At 35.6% G+C, this 20457-nt stretch overlaps 1 protein-coding gene across 4 annotated transcripts in view; it reads right to left on the bottom strand.

Moving 5' to 3' along the window:
* Positions 1 to 1219: 1219 nt before the first annotated feature.
* Positions 1220 to 20457, bottom strand: part of ZMYM1 (zinc finger MYM-type containing 1) — a 32919-nt gene continuing 13681 nt past the window's right edge. For all 4 annotated transcript variants that reach the window (XM_049878715.1, XM_049878717.1, XM_049878718.1 and 1 more), the window contains 9 exons: positions 19107 to 19267; positions 15991 to 16063; positions 15551 to 15800; positions 9673 to 9850; positions 9370 to 9582; positions 6435 to 6588; positions 5007 to 5144; positions 4799 to 4836; positions 1220 to 4320 (listed from right to left, as the gene is read on the bottom strand). In XM_049878715.1, the coding sequence (XP_049734672.1) occupies positions 2011 to 4320; positions 4799 to 4836; positions 5007 to 5144; positions 6435 to 6588; positions 9370 to 9582; positions 9673 to 9850; positions 15551 to 15800; positions 15991 to 16063; positions 19107 to 19267 (3515 nt within the window). In that variant the 3' untranslated portion in view covers positions 1220 to 2010. The remainder of the gene's footprint in view (positions 4321 to 4798; positions 4837 to 5006; positions 5145 to 6434; positions 6589 to 9369; positions 9583 to 9672; positions 9851 to 15550; positions 15801 to 15990; positions 16064 to 19106; positions 19268 to 20457) is intronic.

Here is a 20457-nt window from a genome sequence, read left to right as displayed (position 1 = left end):
CCTTACACTCCTGGTGTGAACACTAACAGGCAATAATTGGTCATTTAAAAAAGTTTTTATTATAGAAAACTTTAAATAGATGCAAAAGTTGAATAAATACAACGAACCCCTATGTACCCATTATCTAAATTTAACAACTATCAAATCATAGCCACTTTTGCTTTAGACCTTCACATACTCCCTCACTCCACCATACTATTTTGAAGTCCCAGATATAATGAGTTCATGTGTTGTAGAGAGCTGGCAAGTCCACATGTAGGTCAGGTGACAAGCTAGTGATTTCTGCACACCCGTTTACCAAAGTTTATAGGTCAGGTGATGGCAAGAGGGAAGGGTGAGGGAACTCTGGCAATATATCTACTCATAGGCTGGTGGCAGAACACATCCTAGGGAAACTCCTTTTGCTCTCACAGCCTTCAACTAATTGGATGAAGTCCATTCATGTTATAGAAGGCAATCTGCTTCACTTAAGGCCAATTGATTTAATCACATGTAACTACTTCATAACAGCAACTAGGGTTTTACCAAATAACTGGCCACCACGGTTAACACATTAAAATTAACCATCTCAGTGGGTCTGTGTCCTTTTCAAGCCATAGAACTTCGATATACATGTACTTTATCTGAAGTCTTCAGAAAGAGGATTTGCTGCTGCTGTTAATATTATTTTGTTGAGTTTATTCATTTTGGCTTCTCTGTATCTACTGACTGTTCTTTTTGAGTAAAAAGAAGGTACTTTTTATAAAGCTTGGATACCAATGGGAGTTATTTTATGGTAATCATCATACAAGGCAACTGTCAGCACAATGATGAAAGAGGTTAGTAGAATGTTGTCACTGGTAAAAGGTCTCCAGTCTTTTTCTAGTCGGCATGAACTGGCTGGCTGCCTTTCTGGGGGTCCAGTTTGCTAACTCTGCAGCTAGTAAAGCTTTTCTCATTTATTTCCTTCAGTTTTACTTTCAATAACCTTTTGTCCATCTATAAAAGCAAAACAGAGAAATTTATAACCTAATAAATAGCACTATCTCTGTCAAAAAAATAATCTGTTATTTAAACTTTTCTAAAGCATACAGACAGGAAAAAAAAAAGAGTCCTTTCTATTGAGGTTATTTATTTGAAAAATATAGTCATTTTCATAAACCAAAAACATAGCAATACTTGAGTTTTAATGTTTAAATGTACAGTTCACAAAAAAGGTAATACAAATGGCTCAAATAAAAAGATACCCAACCTTATCTTTTTTTTCAATTTTTATTGTGTTTAAGTGAAAGGTTACAAATCCCCAACCTTATTTTTAAGAGAAACACAAATTGAAATGCACTGAGATTAAAATACCAGTTTTCAACTAAGAGATTAGCGAAGATCAAAAAGTTTGATAATACTGTGAAGATTCCTGGGAGTGCAAACTGACATAACCCCTATTGAAAGCAATTTACTGATATCTATCAAAAATAAAAATGTACAACTCTTTTGATCCAGTAATTACGATTTTAGAATTTATCTTATAGAAATTCACTCATGTGCAATATTACCTATATTCAGGGTTATTAAATGGAGCATTATTTACAATAGCAAAAGATTGGAAAGAGTTAAGAGTATCTATAAGTAGAGACTGCCCAAATATTTTATGGTACATTCACACAATAAAATCTTATATAGTTGTAAACAAAAAAGGATCAAGAAACTATGTACTGACATGAGATGATCTCAAAACTATCATATTCAGGAGAAAGAACAAGCTGAAGAACAATGTGCACTGCAGAACACCCTATATATAAAATATTTCTGGAAGAATATTTAAGAAACTGTTAACACCCCAGGGAGGGAGAATTGGGTGCTAAAAGTGGGAAGAGAATTTTTCACTGTATATCATTTTATATCTTGAATTCTGAACCATGTGGTATGTTACATGTTTTGTTGAAAAATTTTTTTCTAAAAATTTTGAAATAAAAACTATAACATTCCAATAGAAATACAAAATTCTTTTAGGTAAATTCAAATTAGCAAGCATCATATTTCTTTCATCTGACTGATAAACTTTTCTACAATTCCATTGAGTCTTTCAGGCTCCATCAGTTTGTTTACCAATTCCTGCTCAATTGCCATTAAGGCCATGTCACTACACCTCTCCTGTCCCATGGTATGACATAAATATGTTTTAAGGCGAGGTAGTACAGAAAATGAGCTTTTAGCACTTGCTGAACTAATTGGCCAAGACAAAGCCGTATGTAATAGCTGTGAGATGCCCGGAATATTACTGTGAAGACCATGCCGAATAAACAAATAGCCAAGATTTATGAAGTTGACAGAATCATAATCTACGACAAAGTTGAGCTTTGCATAGTGCCGATAAAACCTAAGTTCTGCGATAATATCTGCATCAAGTTTATAAAATTCTTGAACATGTTTGGCTGTTGCTTCATTTAATGGTTCATTCCATTTAAGTAACAGTTCTGAAATTTGCTTTATTTTGCAATAATCAAACTCTGAAAAACATAATTTTAAATTTTGCAATACAGTATCCAATCCTTGGTAATAAATATTAATTTTATATTGTTCTTCAGTTGAAGAAGAAAAAAACATACTATCTGAATTACTATGATCTATTACTTTCTGAACTTTTCTTCTCTGAAAAGAAGGTTTTTCAACTTCAAAACCTTTACAGGTTATTTTTTTACATATTTCTTCTGCTCCATCCCAGACACTTTTAAAATAGATATCATTTCTCTCAGATGATAAACATTCAAAAATTGTTTCTATTTTTGAAGTCAAAGAAGAAACGTCCATGGTTTCACTCTGTAGCTCTTCGGAAAGAATTTCTGTAACACTCAGCACTCGATAAAGAAATTTTATACAAAAGATAAATTCAAATTTGGACACCAGTGTCAACAAATTGCTCAGTTCATCAGCCAAATTTGTGTTTGAAGAATGGCTTGATATAACTTCCAGTGTTTCAATAATCTCTGGAAGACCCTCAATCACAGATAGTAATGTACGATCATGGACTGTCCAACATGACTGTGATGAATGTTTCTTGCATGTTTTGTTTTGGCTTAGTTTACAAATATTTTGAAAATTTGCCAACATTTCCCCAGACATATGAATAGTGTTGAACAAAGTACTAAGAGTATTTAGGGTACTTCGGAGTTCTTTTACTTCTTTACAGAACCGAATGACTGCTAAATCCAAAAAATGTGCATAACAATGTATGTATAAAGCTCTTGGCTCTTCCTTCTTGAATTCTGCTGCAATCTTATTAAATTTTCCCCTCAAATTAATGGTACTATCATAGGCCTGGCCACGTATGTTTTTCAAATCAACTCCAATTTGCTCTAGGTAAGTTTTGATAATCCTATGTAAGTTGGTCCCAGTTATCTCTCCAATATCAATAAAACCCAAGAATCTTTCTTTTATTAAGATAGCCTTTGATGTTTTTTGTGGGTATCTTACACAAATTGAAAGCTGTTCTTTAGTGGCACTATCAGTTGTTTCATCACATATTACTGAAAAAGCTGAGGAGACATTGATCTCATTCACAATATCCTGCAACATTTCAGTCTTTATTATTTCAATAATTTCAGTTTGAATTTGTGAACTATTATAGAAGTCAACTTGTGAATTCATTAGTCGAAATATTCCTTCTCCTTTATCTTTTGCTCTGATTTCTAACAATTCTAAAAAATTCCCTTTATTTATAGATGAAACAGACTGGTCATTCCCTCTGAAGGGTAAACACTGCTTTCCAAGAAACAGAATATTTTCAATGATAAATTTTAGATAGTTTTTATTTTCCTCAATTTTTTTTGAATGAATAGACAAATTATCATTTATAGCTTCATCACAAAACTGGTATTCCCTCCAAAATTGCAATGACTTCAAATGCATCTCACTTTTTTCATGCTTTCTGAATTTTTCCAGAGTTTTTTTCCAATTAGAAATTCCCTGGGTTGTAAATGACTCTCCTCCAGAGCTAAAAATTTTTTGGCAGAACAAATGGCACGAATAACAGAATGTCACATCCTTTTTCGCACTGTGTTCCAGACATGGATTGGAACACCAAATTTTTTTAATACTTTGAGATTTCCCTTTAACTTTTTGTACTTTGGATGTAAATTTTGGTTGACATAGTTCATCATCATTTATTTTCATGGATTTCACATTGTATGCAGGACCCTGGCTTGACACTTTACCTTTCTGTAATTCTGTATCGCAGCCAATTGTATGCTGACCGAGTACTGATGAAGATGGCGAAAGGCCTGGCTGTTCCACACTATGATTAGCAACACCACTACTTGATTCACTGGGTAAACTCTCAGAAATCTTTGGAAGAAAATGATAAAATAACATTTAATAGCTTTCAAATAATCAGTTAAATTACTGAACAGATCTATCCTAGTAACAGAGTAATATGAACAGGTAAGTTACAGTAGGAGCTCCACTAGGGGGAACATTAACAATTCTTTATAATTATTTGTAATCCAGATTAGGCATTATATGTTCAAAGGGCTTTTTTAACGTAATCGTAGTAGAAATAACTTTTATTGCTCAGGTGAACCCAGAGGAACTATATGACTAATAATACTTCTGTTTAAACATTCTTATTAATAATTTCAAGTCAAACTTGAGATTTGGGAAATTGAATGTGAATAGCAAACAGTATTTTCGTTTATTTACTCTATTTTTTGAGATTTAAGTTAAAAATAGGAATGAATATATTCAGACATATATATACAATTAGCTTCAAAAGGATATAAATGCTGAAGACAATAGCGAAACAAACAAAACTGAGAAAACTTACATCTGCAATGACATTTTGTGTTACTGGAGAAACTGTACCTGTTAAATTAATTAGAGCATAAATTCAGGATCTTATACTAATCTATAAAATAGCATCATAAACTGTAATTGCTTATTGCACATTAGGAAACAAAAAGAAAACTTAGAATACAAGCAGATTCATCAAGTATGGCAAAATGGTATATGCATCAAATATTTTCAAATCATACCTTGTAAGACATCAGAGTTCACAATGGAAAGGTCACCGTGAGGATCTGCCAATGACATTATATTGCTTATAACTGGAGTTGTGTCTTTCTTTGGAGAAAGGAGCTCAGTTGAAGCCTCTTGCACCATGGGAACATTTACTGATACAAATAAACAGACTTCTTATAAACCAGGCAGAATCAATCAGAAATACTTTAATAATAGGTGTTTCAAGGAACAGTACAAATATCAAATACTTTAGGAATTGCTTGGCTAAGTAATTTCTAATTGGAGTAACTTGTATTAGGATTTAGGGATAGCCAGGTTCTTCAGGATATTAATAACAATATTAAACTGATAGTTCATACTTCCCCATCATTTTATACCTTTTTGCACACAATTTCTCAGTCCTTTTACACAGCTTGCTGAGATTACAAGCAAATTTTTGCTGTGAAATTAGCCATGAGAAACCTAAAAGAGATTCCTATACAATCTCCTAAAGGGTGTCATTTCTAACTCTTCTGGGCTTCATAAACCTCAACATCAATGGAGTTAGGTTGGTATCCAACCTAGTATTGAAGAAATTTCTGTAATAAGTCAGGGTACAAATTCTAGGTCACCATTCACTCTACAGTCTATGTAAATGGCACTTCTGATACTACAGGAGGCTCTTGGATGAAATATTTGGTTGGCTGTGGATTATGTGTGCTTTTCTATCAGTGAACTTCCAACTAGATCTACTTCATGTGAATGTTACCAAAGGCCTTGTTTTTACAAAGCAGGAATAAATTTGATATAACATTCTATAATCTAACAGAACAATTCTTTATCATAAAAATATTGAATTAACTCAATATTTATTGAATAAGTGCCTCGTATGTACCAAATCCTGTGGCAGGTGCTCAATACATATACTAATATAAACATAAATATGTTCATTTACTAAAGGATCCAAATTATCTAAAGACAAAACCAAACCCGCTGCCATCAATTCTAACTGACCCCATGTGTTCCAGAGTAGAACTGCTTCATAGGATTTTCTTGGCTATTACCTTTAATGAAGCAGACTGCCAGGCCTTTCTTCCATGGTGCTTTATGTTACCATCAACCTTTATGTTAGTAGGTGAGTGCTAACTGTTTGCACCACCCAGGGACCTAATCTAAAGACATGTATCACTAAATTTCTTTTTCTTAACTTTTGTCTTAAAATGAAGAGCGTTTGTATCAACCTGATACAACAATCATTACAAATAAATATTCAATTCTCTGGTAGAGACGTAGTCTTCCTTTTACTCCAGAGTATTGGAGAACAGTTCTTTGCAACAAGTTTTAAATCACTTTTATTTGGAAATGAATCCAGGTTATAAATTAATGCAAAGCAGTAACATTCTTCTTTAATAGTTACTAACCTTTAGTTACTAAACCTATGACAACTGCTAAACAAACATTACCTCTAGAAGATTCCATGTTAGCTTTATTGTAAGCAGAGAAACAACTAATAGAGCAGAAAAGCTCTGTCTTTCCAAAGTCATTGGTAGTCTCAATAATTTCATCAGAGGGCTTCAGTGATTTGAAAATAACAGATGGAAGTACTTTGGCTGGTTTCTGTTTAGAGATTAAAATAATATTCATATTCCTGGTACATGATACATATTGTTAAAAACAAAAACATACCCACTACCATTGTTCTTAGTTAAAATATTCCAAATAATGTCAATGAATCCACATTTTTAACACTTTGTAAAAACCAGAAAAAAGGCACTATAAATTGCAATGACTGTAAAATGAAGGAAATTAATAAATGGGAAGCCCTGGTGGCTTAGTGGTTAAGAGCTATGGCTGGTAACCAAAAGGTCAGCAGTTTGAATCCACCAGGCGCTCCTTGGAAACTCTACGGGGCAGTTCTACTCTGACTTATAGGGTCGCTATGAGTCGGAATCAACTTGACAGCAACAGGGTTTTTTTTTTTTTTAATAAAAATGAAATTATATTGTCAGCTATACTAACAATAATAATAATATATGCAAGTAATGAAGAAACTGGTCAGAGAAAATGTTCACAGTCCTAGCTAATCAAAGCCAACTGGATAAATAAACCAAACCAGTTGCTGTTGAGTTGATTCCAACTAAAGGTGACCCCAAGTGCGTCAGAGCGGAACTGTGCTTCACAGTTTTCAACGCATAATTTTTGGAAGCAGATTGCCAGACCTTTCCTCTAAGGTACCGGGGTGGTTACGAATCTCTAACTTTTTGGTTAGCAGCTGAGTGTGTTAACTGTTTGTACCACCCAGGGACGCCCAGATAAATAAACAAAGGTCTTATAATAATAAGTCACTCTTCAATCCCAGATTGGGCATCAGCTCAGGAAAATCTTCTAATGGTGCTAAGGAGAAGCCAGAAAGGGTGCTTAACACACATGATGAGGTATTGTAGGAATTGCTGCTTTTCTAGGCTAACCTCACTTGTAAGCATATCGTAAAAAAGAGGCATCCAAGCAGTAAGAAATATAGTTGAATTTAGTAAGCAATAAGCGCACAAAGGAAAAGGATGTAAACTAAGAGGTTTCCCACCTATTCTTTCTAATGAAACAGGAACCACCATTCCTGGATTTAAGAATAAAATATTGATGGCAATGATAGAATAGAACTGCTTCTGGGGGCACAAAGTACAAAGATAAATGAAAATATCTGTTTGTGAAAGAGTAGGAGACTGGCAAAAGAACAATGAAACAAATAAAAAAGGGATAATTTTGAAAATTTCACCTTACCCTTTCATTTTGAGAAACCCCTAACAATTTGCCAATATTTAACATTAAGCAACAAAAATAGTATAACTTACAATTAAGTTCATTATTCATATGGGAAAGCTAATACTTCATATACTCTATTAGGGAGGTGTGGCCAAAATACAATTACACCAATCTACTTTTTAAAATAAAAGGCCGCTCTTTATTTAGATTTACAGATTTGAATACTTTCCTAATTCTTGGTTATAGCTCACTAACAATATGGATTTTTCTCATTATCACTACCATATAATATGTTATATTCAGGGAAAAGTATGAGGTGGTGTTTATTACCTGGTATACCTAAATCAGCCCTATTCCGTCACATGTGCTGAGTAACTGGTTACTCAATACGGGCTCTTAAAAACTGGACAAAACACCCAAAAACAAACCTGTTGCTGTCAAATCGACTCCAACTCATAGCAACCCTCTAGGACACAGCAGAACTGCCCCATAGGGTTCCCAAGGAGCGGCTGGTGGATTTAACTGCCGACCTTTTGGTTAGTAGCTGAGCTCTTAACCAGTGAGCCACCAGGACTCCAAAAATAGGACAAAACCTATTTATTGAAGGATAAAGGAGGAAAAGAAGGAATGGCATTTTTCTTTCCTGCCTTCCATTCTAACATTTTTGGTCCCAATGCAGGACAATCTCCTGGTGGCGCATTCTCCACCACAAAAGGTGTGGCTCAGAGATTGAACAATCTTCAAGTGTGGCTCCCTGGGACTCCCATCTTCAGTTACTTGTTTTTAAGGAAGAACTTACAGGAATAGAACTGGGTCTCAAAGCATCATCTGAACAAGTAAGGCGTATGACAGCCCCACCATGAAAGGGGTCAGACCACTAATAGTGTTCATCTCATTTAGTCCACCAAAGCCTCTCTGCTCTCAGAAGTACCCACCCAAGGCTCTCCAATCAGAAGAAAGCGCTTATTTCTCATTGGTTTACTTCCTTCTATGACTAGTTCAGAAAAAGCATGTGACTAGGGTTAAACCCATAGAATTAAATCACTTTTATGGGTAGGTCTTATAGTAGACTAGTGTTATTTCTGCTATGTTTATTTGTAGTTTATAAACAGGCTTCTACTTCCTTGCCTTTCCTTCAAGGTAAGATGATCATCCTGAGATTCTTTAGGAAAATCTCCATCCAGCATTTATCATGAATTCTTATGTAAGAAAAAACTATCAAAAGTCTTCTATTTTATCTTCTATATCATCTTACCCAACCCACTACCATTGATTCTGAGTCACAGCAACTCCATAGGGTTTCCAAGGCTGTAAATCTCTATAGAATCAGACTGCCATGTATCTTTCTCCTGCGGAGCCACTGGTGGTTTCAAACCACCAATCTTTCAGTTAGCAGTTGCTTTAACCACTGTGCCACATCATCTTACCACCATTAACCATTGCCTTCGAGTCGATTCCAACTCATAACCCACAATTATTCCCAATGAGCCAAAATCTATATCCCCACATGTTCCTACAGTACAGCCACTTATAAGCCAGCTAAAGGAAGGAACAGAAGCTTCTATTTTTCATTTCAATCCTAAGCAGTCAATTCAAATGGCATAGTTCACACTTTCAGCAATGTATCTTTATTCATACCTGCTTGTATGCTGTAATATTCCTTAAACTATTACAGTACTGGGACTGTCTTTCCATTTGAAGTATGTGGAATGAACTAGAGCTAGTATAACAGTAAACCCCACAGTTCTCACAACAGTTCATGACAAGGTTGTTAGCAGAGTGAAACTTTAAAAAGCAGGTATTACTGCAAAGGCTATGTTTCACGTTCTGGTATTTTACTTCATACTGAATCTAGGAATTAAAAAAAAAAAAACTCAGTCAAAAACTGATATTAATGCAGAATCACAGACGTTCCTAAAGATTAAAAAAATGACAACTTACAACAGTAGTCTTCTGACACATGCTGCATTTGGTTAAAATCTTATTATTACTACATACGGTAACAAATAATTTTCTTTTTTCTTCATATGATGAAAGACAAGATTGGCTGCAAAAATTTTTGCTAGAGGTAGTATCTTCCAGCTGAACACTGATCACATCCTTTTGACTTAAAATTTCTCTAAAAATAAAATAACAAGGGCACCATTAAACACTTCCATCACAATTACAATTCTTTCCTCTTCCTAAGCTAAATCTCTCCCTCAATCATCCCTCTTCCTTGCTGTTCAATGTACCCAACAAACTACAAAATAGTAGGGAGAACCTCAGCCTTAGAGAGAACCTATCACTTGTATTAAGAACCCTTGGATAAGTCACTTATACTCTCTCAATGTGAATTTCCTCATCTATAAAGTAGGAATTATAAAACATATCTGAAAGTGCTATTTTAAGGACCACCTAACCTGCATTAAGGAGCAATGGTGGTGCAGTGGTTAAAGTGTTCGGCTGCTAACCAAAAGGTTGGCAGTTTGAACCTACCAGCCACTCCTTGGGAGAAAGATGTGGTAGTCTGCTTCTATAAAGATTTACAGTTTTGGAAACAACCCTATGGGGTAGTTCTACTCTGTGCTATAGGGTCACTGTGAGTCAGAATCAACTCAATGGCAATGCATTTAGTCTGTATTAGTTGTTGCTAGTAGTAACAGAGTGGTGATGAGAAATTACATGCATGAATAACCTGAGCAACTTTGCAATCTATAGGATTCCATCTATAGGACAGGAAATTTCAAAGAATGGTCTGCAAACCCTGGGTTTCCCTCATATATTCTCAGACGGTCTATGAGATCAAAACTATTTTCATAATAATATTAAGATGTTATCTGTCTTTTTCACTGTGTTGACATTTGAACCGATTGTACAAAAGCCACGGTGTGTAAAATTGCCACTCTTAGCACAGATCAAACCAGTGGCACCAAAATGTACTAGTACTTGTATTATTCACTACTATGCATTCACAGTAAAACAAACAAAAAAGCCAGTTTTTCTTAAGAATGGCCTTAATGAAGTAGTAAAAATTATTAATTAAGCCTTGATCCTTGAGTGTACATCTTTTTAACTAACACTGAAGTACAATAATTGTCTCATGTAAAAAGCACATATGGGAACAGGAGTCGTTGCAAACTATATTAGATGCTTTTTTCATGAAACATGTTTACTTGATGGAAAAACTAACAAAAACCAACTTTTTCAGAAATGGGTATATGGCAGACATTTTCTTAAAAATGAACAAAGTGAGAAAGTTACTTCAAGTAAAACAGTTGATAGTATTTGCTACCAATGATAAAATTTGAGCTTTCAAGTGAAAGTTTGAATTTTGAGAAAGTTTTATCTGCCACGTTGAGCTTGCTGGCTTCCCAAAACTTAAAAGACCTTTCTGACGAGACTGCTGGTGTTAACAAATATGACTTTAAAAATGCTGCATAATGAAATGTGTCAGCTTCGGGAAGATCTGCAAACCCCAGTGAACCAACACTCCTCAAAGGACCGCAGCGTGGCGTGGCAAAAATCATACATGGCTGAAAGATGTACTCAAAGACCAAGAGAGGCCAATGGATTCTAATGTAATAGAGTACAAAAAGCTCATTGATAAGGTTTCAGATTCTACATTTCAGCTAACCTTTAAGAAACTACTAAATGTCTTTTGGTGTAGTACCAAAGAACATCCATAATTATCTGAAAAGGCTATGAAAACACTCTTCTCCCTTTTCCAACTACAGATTTATGAGGCCAGGTTTTCTTCACAGATTTCAACCAAAACAACATATCACAACAAATAGAACAAGCAGATAGGAGAATTCAGCCAGACACTCATAGGTTTGCAGAACTAATAAAACAATGCTACTCTTCTCATTAAATTTGTGTTTTGGAAAAAATGGTTATTTTTCATTTTATAACACAGGAAACATTCATAAATATAACCTACATAAACTAAAGCTCTTCAGAGTTTTTAATAATTTTTAAAAGTGTAAAAGGGTCCAGGGACCAGAAAATTTAAGAACTGCTGCTAAAGGAAATACCAAAATATATGGCAGAACCCTCAGGATATCAGTCTTTCAAGATAATAGTTTTCTAAATGAAATACTCCTGAAATTAACACTACTTTAACATTTCAATTTTTTAGGGAATTACGAACTTTCAGTCTTCTTCAACAAATGGTACTGAAAGTAACAGATTAATGTCCTTATCACAACATCAGTTATTTTACTAGCTTAAAATATAGCTCTATCAGTTAGGAACAGGAGAAGGATATGGAATGTGCGACTAAACGCCTCCACGAACAACTGCCTCCTTTGCCATGTGACCAGAGAACTGGATGGTGCCTGGCTACCATTACTGAACCTTTTGATCAAAGATTCTATAGAAGAATCCTGAACAAAAGAGGGAAAATACGGAAGAGAATTTCAAATTCTCATGGACTCCAGACTTGCAAGAGCCATGGAGGTTGGATGAACCCCTGAAACTACTACTCTGAGACAACCTTTAAATCTTAAATAAAAAAATATCCCCTGAAGTTCTTAAAACCAAACTGTAGTTTAGCTTAACTACTAAAGAATGTCTGCTTTGAGTATTATGCTCTTTGAAGATCTATTTATATGGAATCAAACTGACAAGAGTAACTTGAAAGAGGAAATTTAGGGGGCAAAGAGTTTATGTTAATGAGGGAGGAACAGCTTAGAAAAAGAGGGTGAGAATGGTTACACAACTCAAAGAATATAATCAATGTCTCTGAGCTGTACATGTAGAAACTGTTGAATTGGTGTTTTACTGTGTATATTCTCAACGATAACAAAATAAATTAAAAAAAAAAAAAAATAGCTCTATTCACAGTGCTTGAGTTGTGCTGTCCCTGCATTTCACTTGGCAAAAATTGTTCTAGAATTCACTCTGTACCAGGCAGCGTTAGGCCTTGAGGATTTAAGATGAGTACAAGTTGGTACCTAATGTTAAGAGGCTTACAGTCTAACAGGGCAATACAGAAATTTAAAAAACATTGCTATATTATGATCAATACCTTAGGAGTTATAAACACTATACTACAAAAACACAGACTAAGGAACAAATAATTTTTGGTGGTAAAAGGGGAGGGAGGAATGGTATGGAAGTAGATAAGCGGTGAAGATATTTAAGGCAGACTTTTAAGGTACAAAGAAATTAGTCAGACAGGAAGGTAAGCAGAAGAAATACTGCTGTAAGCATGCTAGATTGCTGGCTTCTAATCTACTAAGGTCTTAGAAACAAAACGTTAAAAAAAATCAATCTTGTTAGAAGTACCTAAAATTAGCTTAAGCAAACTCTGAGTACAGGTCTGAACAACGGTTCTACCAATGAACCAAGTGTGAGAGTTTTAGTGGATGGGCCTGTTTTGGCCTTAACTAGATCTGTGTTGGTTCCGTTTGGGATACTAAAATTTAGGAATGACACTTCTCGAATATATCACTCTCAGAAAAAAAAATCACCTTTGAAACAAGATTTAAAATGTCATCCTCAAAACAATCTTTATTTCACTTGGCTTAGGAAATAGAATGACAGTGTCGTTAGCACAAAACAAATTTTAAATCAATCATTGCTATAAAAGAAACTCCAACAATAACAGAAGATTAACTAAAATCTTCAGAATTACAGATGAGTACAAGAGGCTAATGAATGTGGAATAAAAATATGTTTTGAGAAAAACACAAGTTACTTTTAACAGTGGATGGCCTCTCATAGCCTGTGTGTTATTACCATCCTTCCCCCAACCTATAAAATACTATTTTTTATCAAAAAGAATTTTATTCCAAAGTTAAAACTTGACTTCTGTTTTTGATCATATTGGATAGCTTTGCCTTAAGGAACAGTTTACAAACCACATCTTCCCTGCTTTAGCCTTTTTCAATCTGTTTGGGAGACCTGCTGAAGATACGTACAGGGAAAACTCTCAGCACAGCAACATAACACCTTAACTTCTCAGGGACTCATTTTTCTCCAAACCAAACGAAATGGCTTGGACTGCATGATCTCTAAGATACCTTCCAATGTTATGATTCTGCAGAAAGAGAAAGCAGGCTGAAGTAATGAGGGTGGCATACAGCCCACAGCAAAAAAAGAGAAAAGACATAGTATAGTATCAAAGGGTTGAAAAAGCAGAAGAGAACGGTAAGCAGAGTTCAGGGGGTAAGACTTGAAACAACGGATAACATCTGAAGCAGCAGCCTGACGAGAAGCTGAAACAACCCATAAAAAGGTTTGTGAGTTCAAGAGAATAACAGTGATAGTTAACATTTATTCAGTTTTTATTATTTGCCAATACTGTTCTAGTCACTTAAATGTATTATTTAATTGTCATAATTCTTATGAACATTTAAGAAAAGAGATGGGAATACTACAAAACAAGTTCTCAGTGCCTCTCAAACTTTAGCATGTATGAGTTGCCTGAGGATTTTGTTAACATGCAGATTCTGACTCAGGAGGGCTGGGTGAGACCTGGGATTCTACATTTCTAGCAAGCTCCCAGATGATGCTGATATAGCTACTCAAAAACCAAAACAAACCAAACCCAGTGCCGTGGAGGACAGAGTAGAACTGCCCCACAGAGTTTCCAAGGAGCGCCTGGCGGATTCAAACTACCGACCCTCTGGTTAGCAGCCATAGCACTTAACCACTAAGCCACCAGGGTTTCCTATAGCTGTTCAGGGATCACAAAATAATAGCAAGTGAAGAAGGCAAGATTCAAATTACGGCAATCAGATTCCAAAACAGTATTTTAAACGGATTCATTACATTTAGAAGCAAAATTTAAATTTAGCATTACCATTAGCATTCAGTGACAACTGAGAATTACATTACTACAGGACTTTCAAAGCCTATACATCTCATCAGGGCAGAGGTAGAAGTTCTGGACATTTTTCACTACACCTACTATCTCTTTATCCAACATTTTGCACTTATGACAATAGTAAAAAATCTACTCTCCGACTATTTGGGGCATTAACAACACGTCTGGCAGTAACAAATACCGAGGTGCAAGGCAAGAGTGACGCTGGCTGTTATGGTTAAGGTTATGTGTCAGCTTGGCTGGACCATGATTCTCAGTGGCTTGGCAGTTATGTAATGATGTAATTTGGCAGTGTAATGATGCAGTCATCCTCCTTTTTGTGATCTGATGTGGTTATCCTCCATTTTTACATAATGCTGATTTTTGCATAATAACCCGGTCTTTGGATCCTAAACATGTTGAAAAGTGAGGAGTGGGTGCAATTCATTATGAACTTAAGTGGAGTCACTACTTCCTTTTTCTGCATCTAAACTGCCTTACATATGTTAAAAAAAAACGTTAGCAAAAAAGACCCCTTACAGAAATCTTTAAAAGATTACACACACACACACGTTTATCTATGACTATTCAATTTTTCAAAAGAATTATCATTAAAAGAAAATCATTATATTATTTATACCTTGGAAGATCCAAAATAATCATTAAATGACTAATTTTTGAGTAGTTGTTGCCTGTAAGTTAAATGATAAAATAGAACGGACATACATTCATTCTACTTACAGAGAATTTCTACTGAAAAGAATAGGAAATATGTTTTGGAAGCCACATTACATAAAGTGAGGAAAAACAGAGCTCTTCATACTTTAATTTCTGAAAACTTCTCAACTAGTAGAAAAGTTTTTTTCTGAAGAATTTACTAGAGGAACTGAAAGCAAAAGCAGCTTCTTTTCATTAAACCAAAGTGACACTTTTTCAGAAAAAATGAAAATGTAGAAAATTACATCCAAGACTCTGATCAAGATCTAGGTAGGGAAGTAAAAGGGAGCGTAATTTAGAATTATATACTTGGAGCAGTTTGAGCAAGTTCTCTTGGGAGGAGCTGGTGAACTGGCAGATGCAATGTATTCAGTGATGCACGGCGTGGAGCAGAAAAGCTGAGTAGACCCTTTTCTCTGAAAAGCAGTTTGCCCCTTCTGGAGAATTTTTTTACAACCAGAACAGGAAATCTGAATAGCTGTGGATGAAACTGAAGGAAGCATTTTGTTCATGCCAGATGATGCCAGAGAAAGCTGAATGCCTGTAGTCAACTGTGAAGCTATAAAAACAAAACACAAAGGGAAAAATTAGTATTTACATAAAATTAAGTATGCATTCTTTTACTTTTTTTTAGAAGTAATTCATCTGGACTTGAAATCCAACACAAATAATGCAATATTCAGAGGCATTCTGAAAAAGTAGAATATATCAGCCAGAATAAATATGATTAACTAAAACAATTTTGTTACCACTGTCTGAAAATGCAGTGCTCATTTTCAGGTCACTCTCCTGAATTCTGGGCTGTTGGGCTTGAAAATATTCCTAAAAAGAGAGTTGAAAACAATGAATACAATGTATTTAAGACAACCGGTCATTCAACAGAAAGTGATAAATTATGCTCAAGTTTGTTTAGTGAACTGAATTGAATGAACCATGGTAGACAGGTAAGCAATACCCTTTTTGGTGTCCTTCGCTGATAACACCAATCACTACATTATTTTCTATCATACCCAGATGTGACCTCAGAATTTTTTTTAAATAGTCCCTCAGTAGCCACTACCAATAAACCAAAGAAATGCTCAATGATACCTATTTTTCTTTCCTTGTTCTAATCTTTAGTAGCTAATTATCTTCTTAAGGCCTTCAACACACAAATTTTTAGATTGGGCTGCAGGGTCATTACAAAAGAGGATTTTTCAGAGCAGCAGGCAATCTCATGGCCAGCATATCTAAACTTGACCTATATGCTTGAATGACCATGGTTTGAGTAAGCAACAGTATTTCCTAGACGGATAACATTCCCAGCACACATTTAGAAGTGGACTGATAACTCACCAACCAATGGGAGTCATACTCTACTTAATACGGATCTACTTGAGACTATTTCTAAAACAGAATACTATGAATAAATTTAAACTAAATTGTCTGACTTATGATTTTCCTCTCATTAAAAATTTCAACTGGTGCATACACAAACATTTCAAGGAAATGTGGCCCTACCTACTACAAAATACTCACAGCTTAAGTCTACTTATCCTTTATATGCTCTTTAGCATGTGATATGTCTAAAAGAGTTTAATAATATTTAAGCATAAAACTAATTTGGATTAAAAAAAATCATAAAGAAAAAAGTTTTGATAATTTAAAATGTACTCTTCAATAAATAAAAAAGCCAAACCCAGTGCCGCTGAGTCGATTCCGACTCATAGCGACCCTATAGGACGGAGTAGAACTGCCCCACAGTTTCCAAGGAGCGCCTGGCGGATTTGAACTGCTGACCCTTCAGTTAGCAGCCATGGCACTTAACCACTATGCCACCAGGGTTTCCCTTCAATAAGTAGTAGCTGGGAAAACTGGATTTCTACCTGCAGAAGAATGAATCAGGATCCATGCCTCACACCACACACAAAAACCAATTAAAAATGGATCAAAGACCTAAATGTGAAAATTAAAACTATAAAATTCTTAAAGAAAGTATATGGGCATGGCTGCAGGGCCTAGTTTTTAACAATGGATTATAAAATATGATAAAAGCATGAACAGTAAAAGACAAAATATATAAATTGGACTTCATAAAAATTAAAAAATTTTGTTCATCAAAGGATTTTATCAAAAAGTGAAAAGACAACCTATGCAGATTAGGAGAAAATTTTGGGGAACCATATACTTGAGGAGGCCCTAATATCCACAAAATATATAAAACTTTTCTAATTTAACAAAAAGACAAACAACCCCATCAAAAAATGGGCAAATGACTTAAACTGACATTTCACCAAAGAGGCTATTCAAATGACCAACAAGCACAGGGAAAGATGCTCAAAGTCATGAGTCATTACAGAGATGCAAATCAAAACCACAGTGAGATACCATTTCACTTCTACTATGATGGCTATCTATCGGTTGCTATGAGTCAGAACTGGCTGGACAGAACACCAAAACAGGATGGCTAAGGTGAAAAAAAAAAAGAAAAACAACAAATGCTGGCAAGGAGAAATTGGAACCATTATCCATTCCTGGTAGGAATGCAAAATGGTACAGCTGCTGTGGAAAAGGTTTGGCGATTCCTGAAAAAGGTGAACACAGAACTACCCTAAGACCTAGCTACTCCACTCCTAGGTATACACCCGAGAGACCTAAAAGCAGTGACAAAAACAGACACATGTACACCAATTTCACTGCTGCACTATTCACAATAGTCAAAAGGTTGAAACAACCTAAATGTGCATCAATAGATGAACAGACAAACATACACACGATAGAAGACCAGGGCTCCAAATAGAATACTATTTAGCCATAAAGAGAAATGAAGTCCTGATACCTGCTACAACATGGATGAACCTTGAAAATATGCTCAATGAAATGAATCAATCACAAAAGGCCAAATAATGTATGATCTCACTTATGTGAAATAAGAATAGGCAGATGTATAAGAGCCCCAAATTTATTTGGTTAAGTGGTTAACCAAGTGGTTACCAAGGGCAGGAGGGAGGGCAAAAGGAGGAGTCATTGTTTAAGAAGCAGTGTGTTTTTGTTTATGGTGAAAGGAAATTTGGCAACAATTATGGGTGATAGTTGCACAACATGATTAATGTACACCTTCTCCTCACTTATCAACTATCTCATTACCCAATATTTTGTATTTACGACAACAGTAAAAAATGTAATATCTGACTATTTTGCATATTAACGACATACATTTAGCAGTAACAAACGCTGAAGTGGGAGGCAAGAATAATGCTGGCTTTGATGGTTAAGGTTATGTGCCAGCTTAGCTGCACCATGATTCTCTGTGGTTTAGTGGTTATGTAATGATATAATTTGGCAGTTATATAATGGCATAGGCATCCTCCATTTTGTGATCTGATGTGGTTATCCTCCATTTTTGCATAATACCAATTTTCACATAACAACCTGGTCTTTGGAACCTAAACCATGTCAATAAGTGGGGAGAAGGTGTAATTCGTATCACTGAATTGTACACCTGAAAAATATTTTTAAAAAATTTAAAATTTACTCCACTACTTGGTAGAGGTAGTTGCATAAAACATTAGTTACTTGCCTTGTTTCAAGTTAAGAAAAATGAAAACAAAAATGTTAACTTCAGCTGGTCCCGTAACATTCTAAGCAATTCTATTACCTCTTCAAAAGCCCAATTTTACATAGTACGTTCTCTCAAATCCTTTTCTTGCATATACTCATTATGTTCCTTAACACTATATATACACTATATATATTGTATTATTTGATCAACTGCTTTGGGGAAGATAAAGATTTAAGTATTTTAACCGATAAACTAGCATTTGCGTAGCTAAAATTTACAACTGAATGCTGCTCTAGAAAGAAGAAAATAAGACAAAATATTTACTTGATCACTGTCCGGTTCTGTCTTAATTTCATCTAGCTGCCGCAGCTGTGGAGCCATCACCTTGTCACATTCACTATCTAACAGTGGTTCTTTCATTTTAGTATCTGATGCAAAGGAATCCTCCAGTTCCAAACGAACGGGTTTCTTCTGTTTCCAGATTCCTAAAACGCAATATGAATTAATGTTTGATTTAAAAATTCGGTTTTTTAAAATGTGATAATTGTTCAGGAATAACAAACGGGTCTTCAGGCAGCTCAGCCTCAAGGCTCCTTCAGAGGGCTAACACTAGTTTCCCCCATCCATTGCTCAACATGTTGTTTTGCTTTCCACTCTTCTGACAGATACCACATCTAGGCTTTCCTCTGGGACTGGTCTTCGTTTCTGTTCTGCTAGGCTTGGCTGCAGGGGCAGTGGTGGCTCAGTGGCGGAATTCTTGCCTTCCGTGAGGCAGACCCAGTTGGATTACTGGCCAGTGTGTCTCATGTGCAGCCACCACCTGTCTGTCAGTGGAGGTTTGTGTGCTGCTCTGATGCTGAACAGATTTCAGTGGAGCTTCAGACTAAGATGGACGAGGAAGAAAGGCCTGGCAATCTACTTCTGAAAATCAAGAACGAAAACCCTATCAATCACAACAACCCAATCCAAAACCAATCACGGTGATGGTGCAGGACTGGGCAGTGTTTCATGCTGTTGCACGTGGGGTCACCATAAATCAGGGACTGACTTGACAGCAGCTAACAAAGAAACAGGCCTGTCTGAAGCATAAGATAACCAAACCTACAAGTTTGTTTCCAACTTATTAATAGTTTTAGAGAAACTGGTAAAGCCTTCTATGTGAATTTAATCTTATCACCTGTACTGTGGATCTCACTACCCCTCTCTGCCCTCCTACAGAACCAGGTATCTTCTCTTGTCAGCATCTTCAACTCCTCTTCCCCTTCCTACAGGTTCCTATCACATTTATATTCAAGGATGCAACTTCTAAAGTTACAACTTTCTCTCTGACCACTCCTTCCAAGGATCCTAGATCCTCCAAGATCTCCTATTTTTCCTCCTACCTCTTTGCCACTCTTTTTCACAAACATTTCATCTGCTGCTAAAATATTTGTGTTTTTCCAAAGCACAAGTCCCCAGGACTCTTTCTTACTTGCTCTGTGGGTTCAACCTTCGATTCAACTATCATCCATAGGCTGATTTCCCCTTGAGGTCCAGCCCATATGCCTGTCTGCCTATTAGGTAACTCCACTTGTATGTTCCACAGGTCCCTCGAGCTCAAGAGATTTAAAAGTATATTCTTATATTACCCAAAACCTTTTACACATGTTCCCTTTCATAGTAAATGTCACTACCA

This window comes from Elephas maximus, chromosome 3 (assembly GCF_024166365.1).
Source record: "Elephas maximus indicus isolate mEleMax1 chromosome 3, mEleMax1 primary haplotype, whole genome shotgun sequence".
NCBI classification, from domain to species: domain Eukaryota; kingdom Metazoa; phylum Chordata; class Mammalia; order Proboscidea; family Elephantidae; genus Elephas; species Elephas maximus.
Note: the sequence above shows the minus strand (reverse complement) of the source record. Positions and strands in the feature narration are given on the sequence as shown.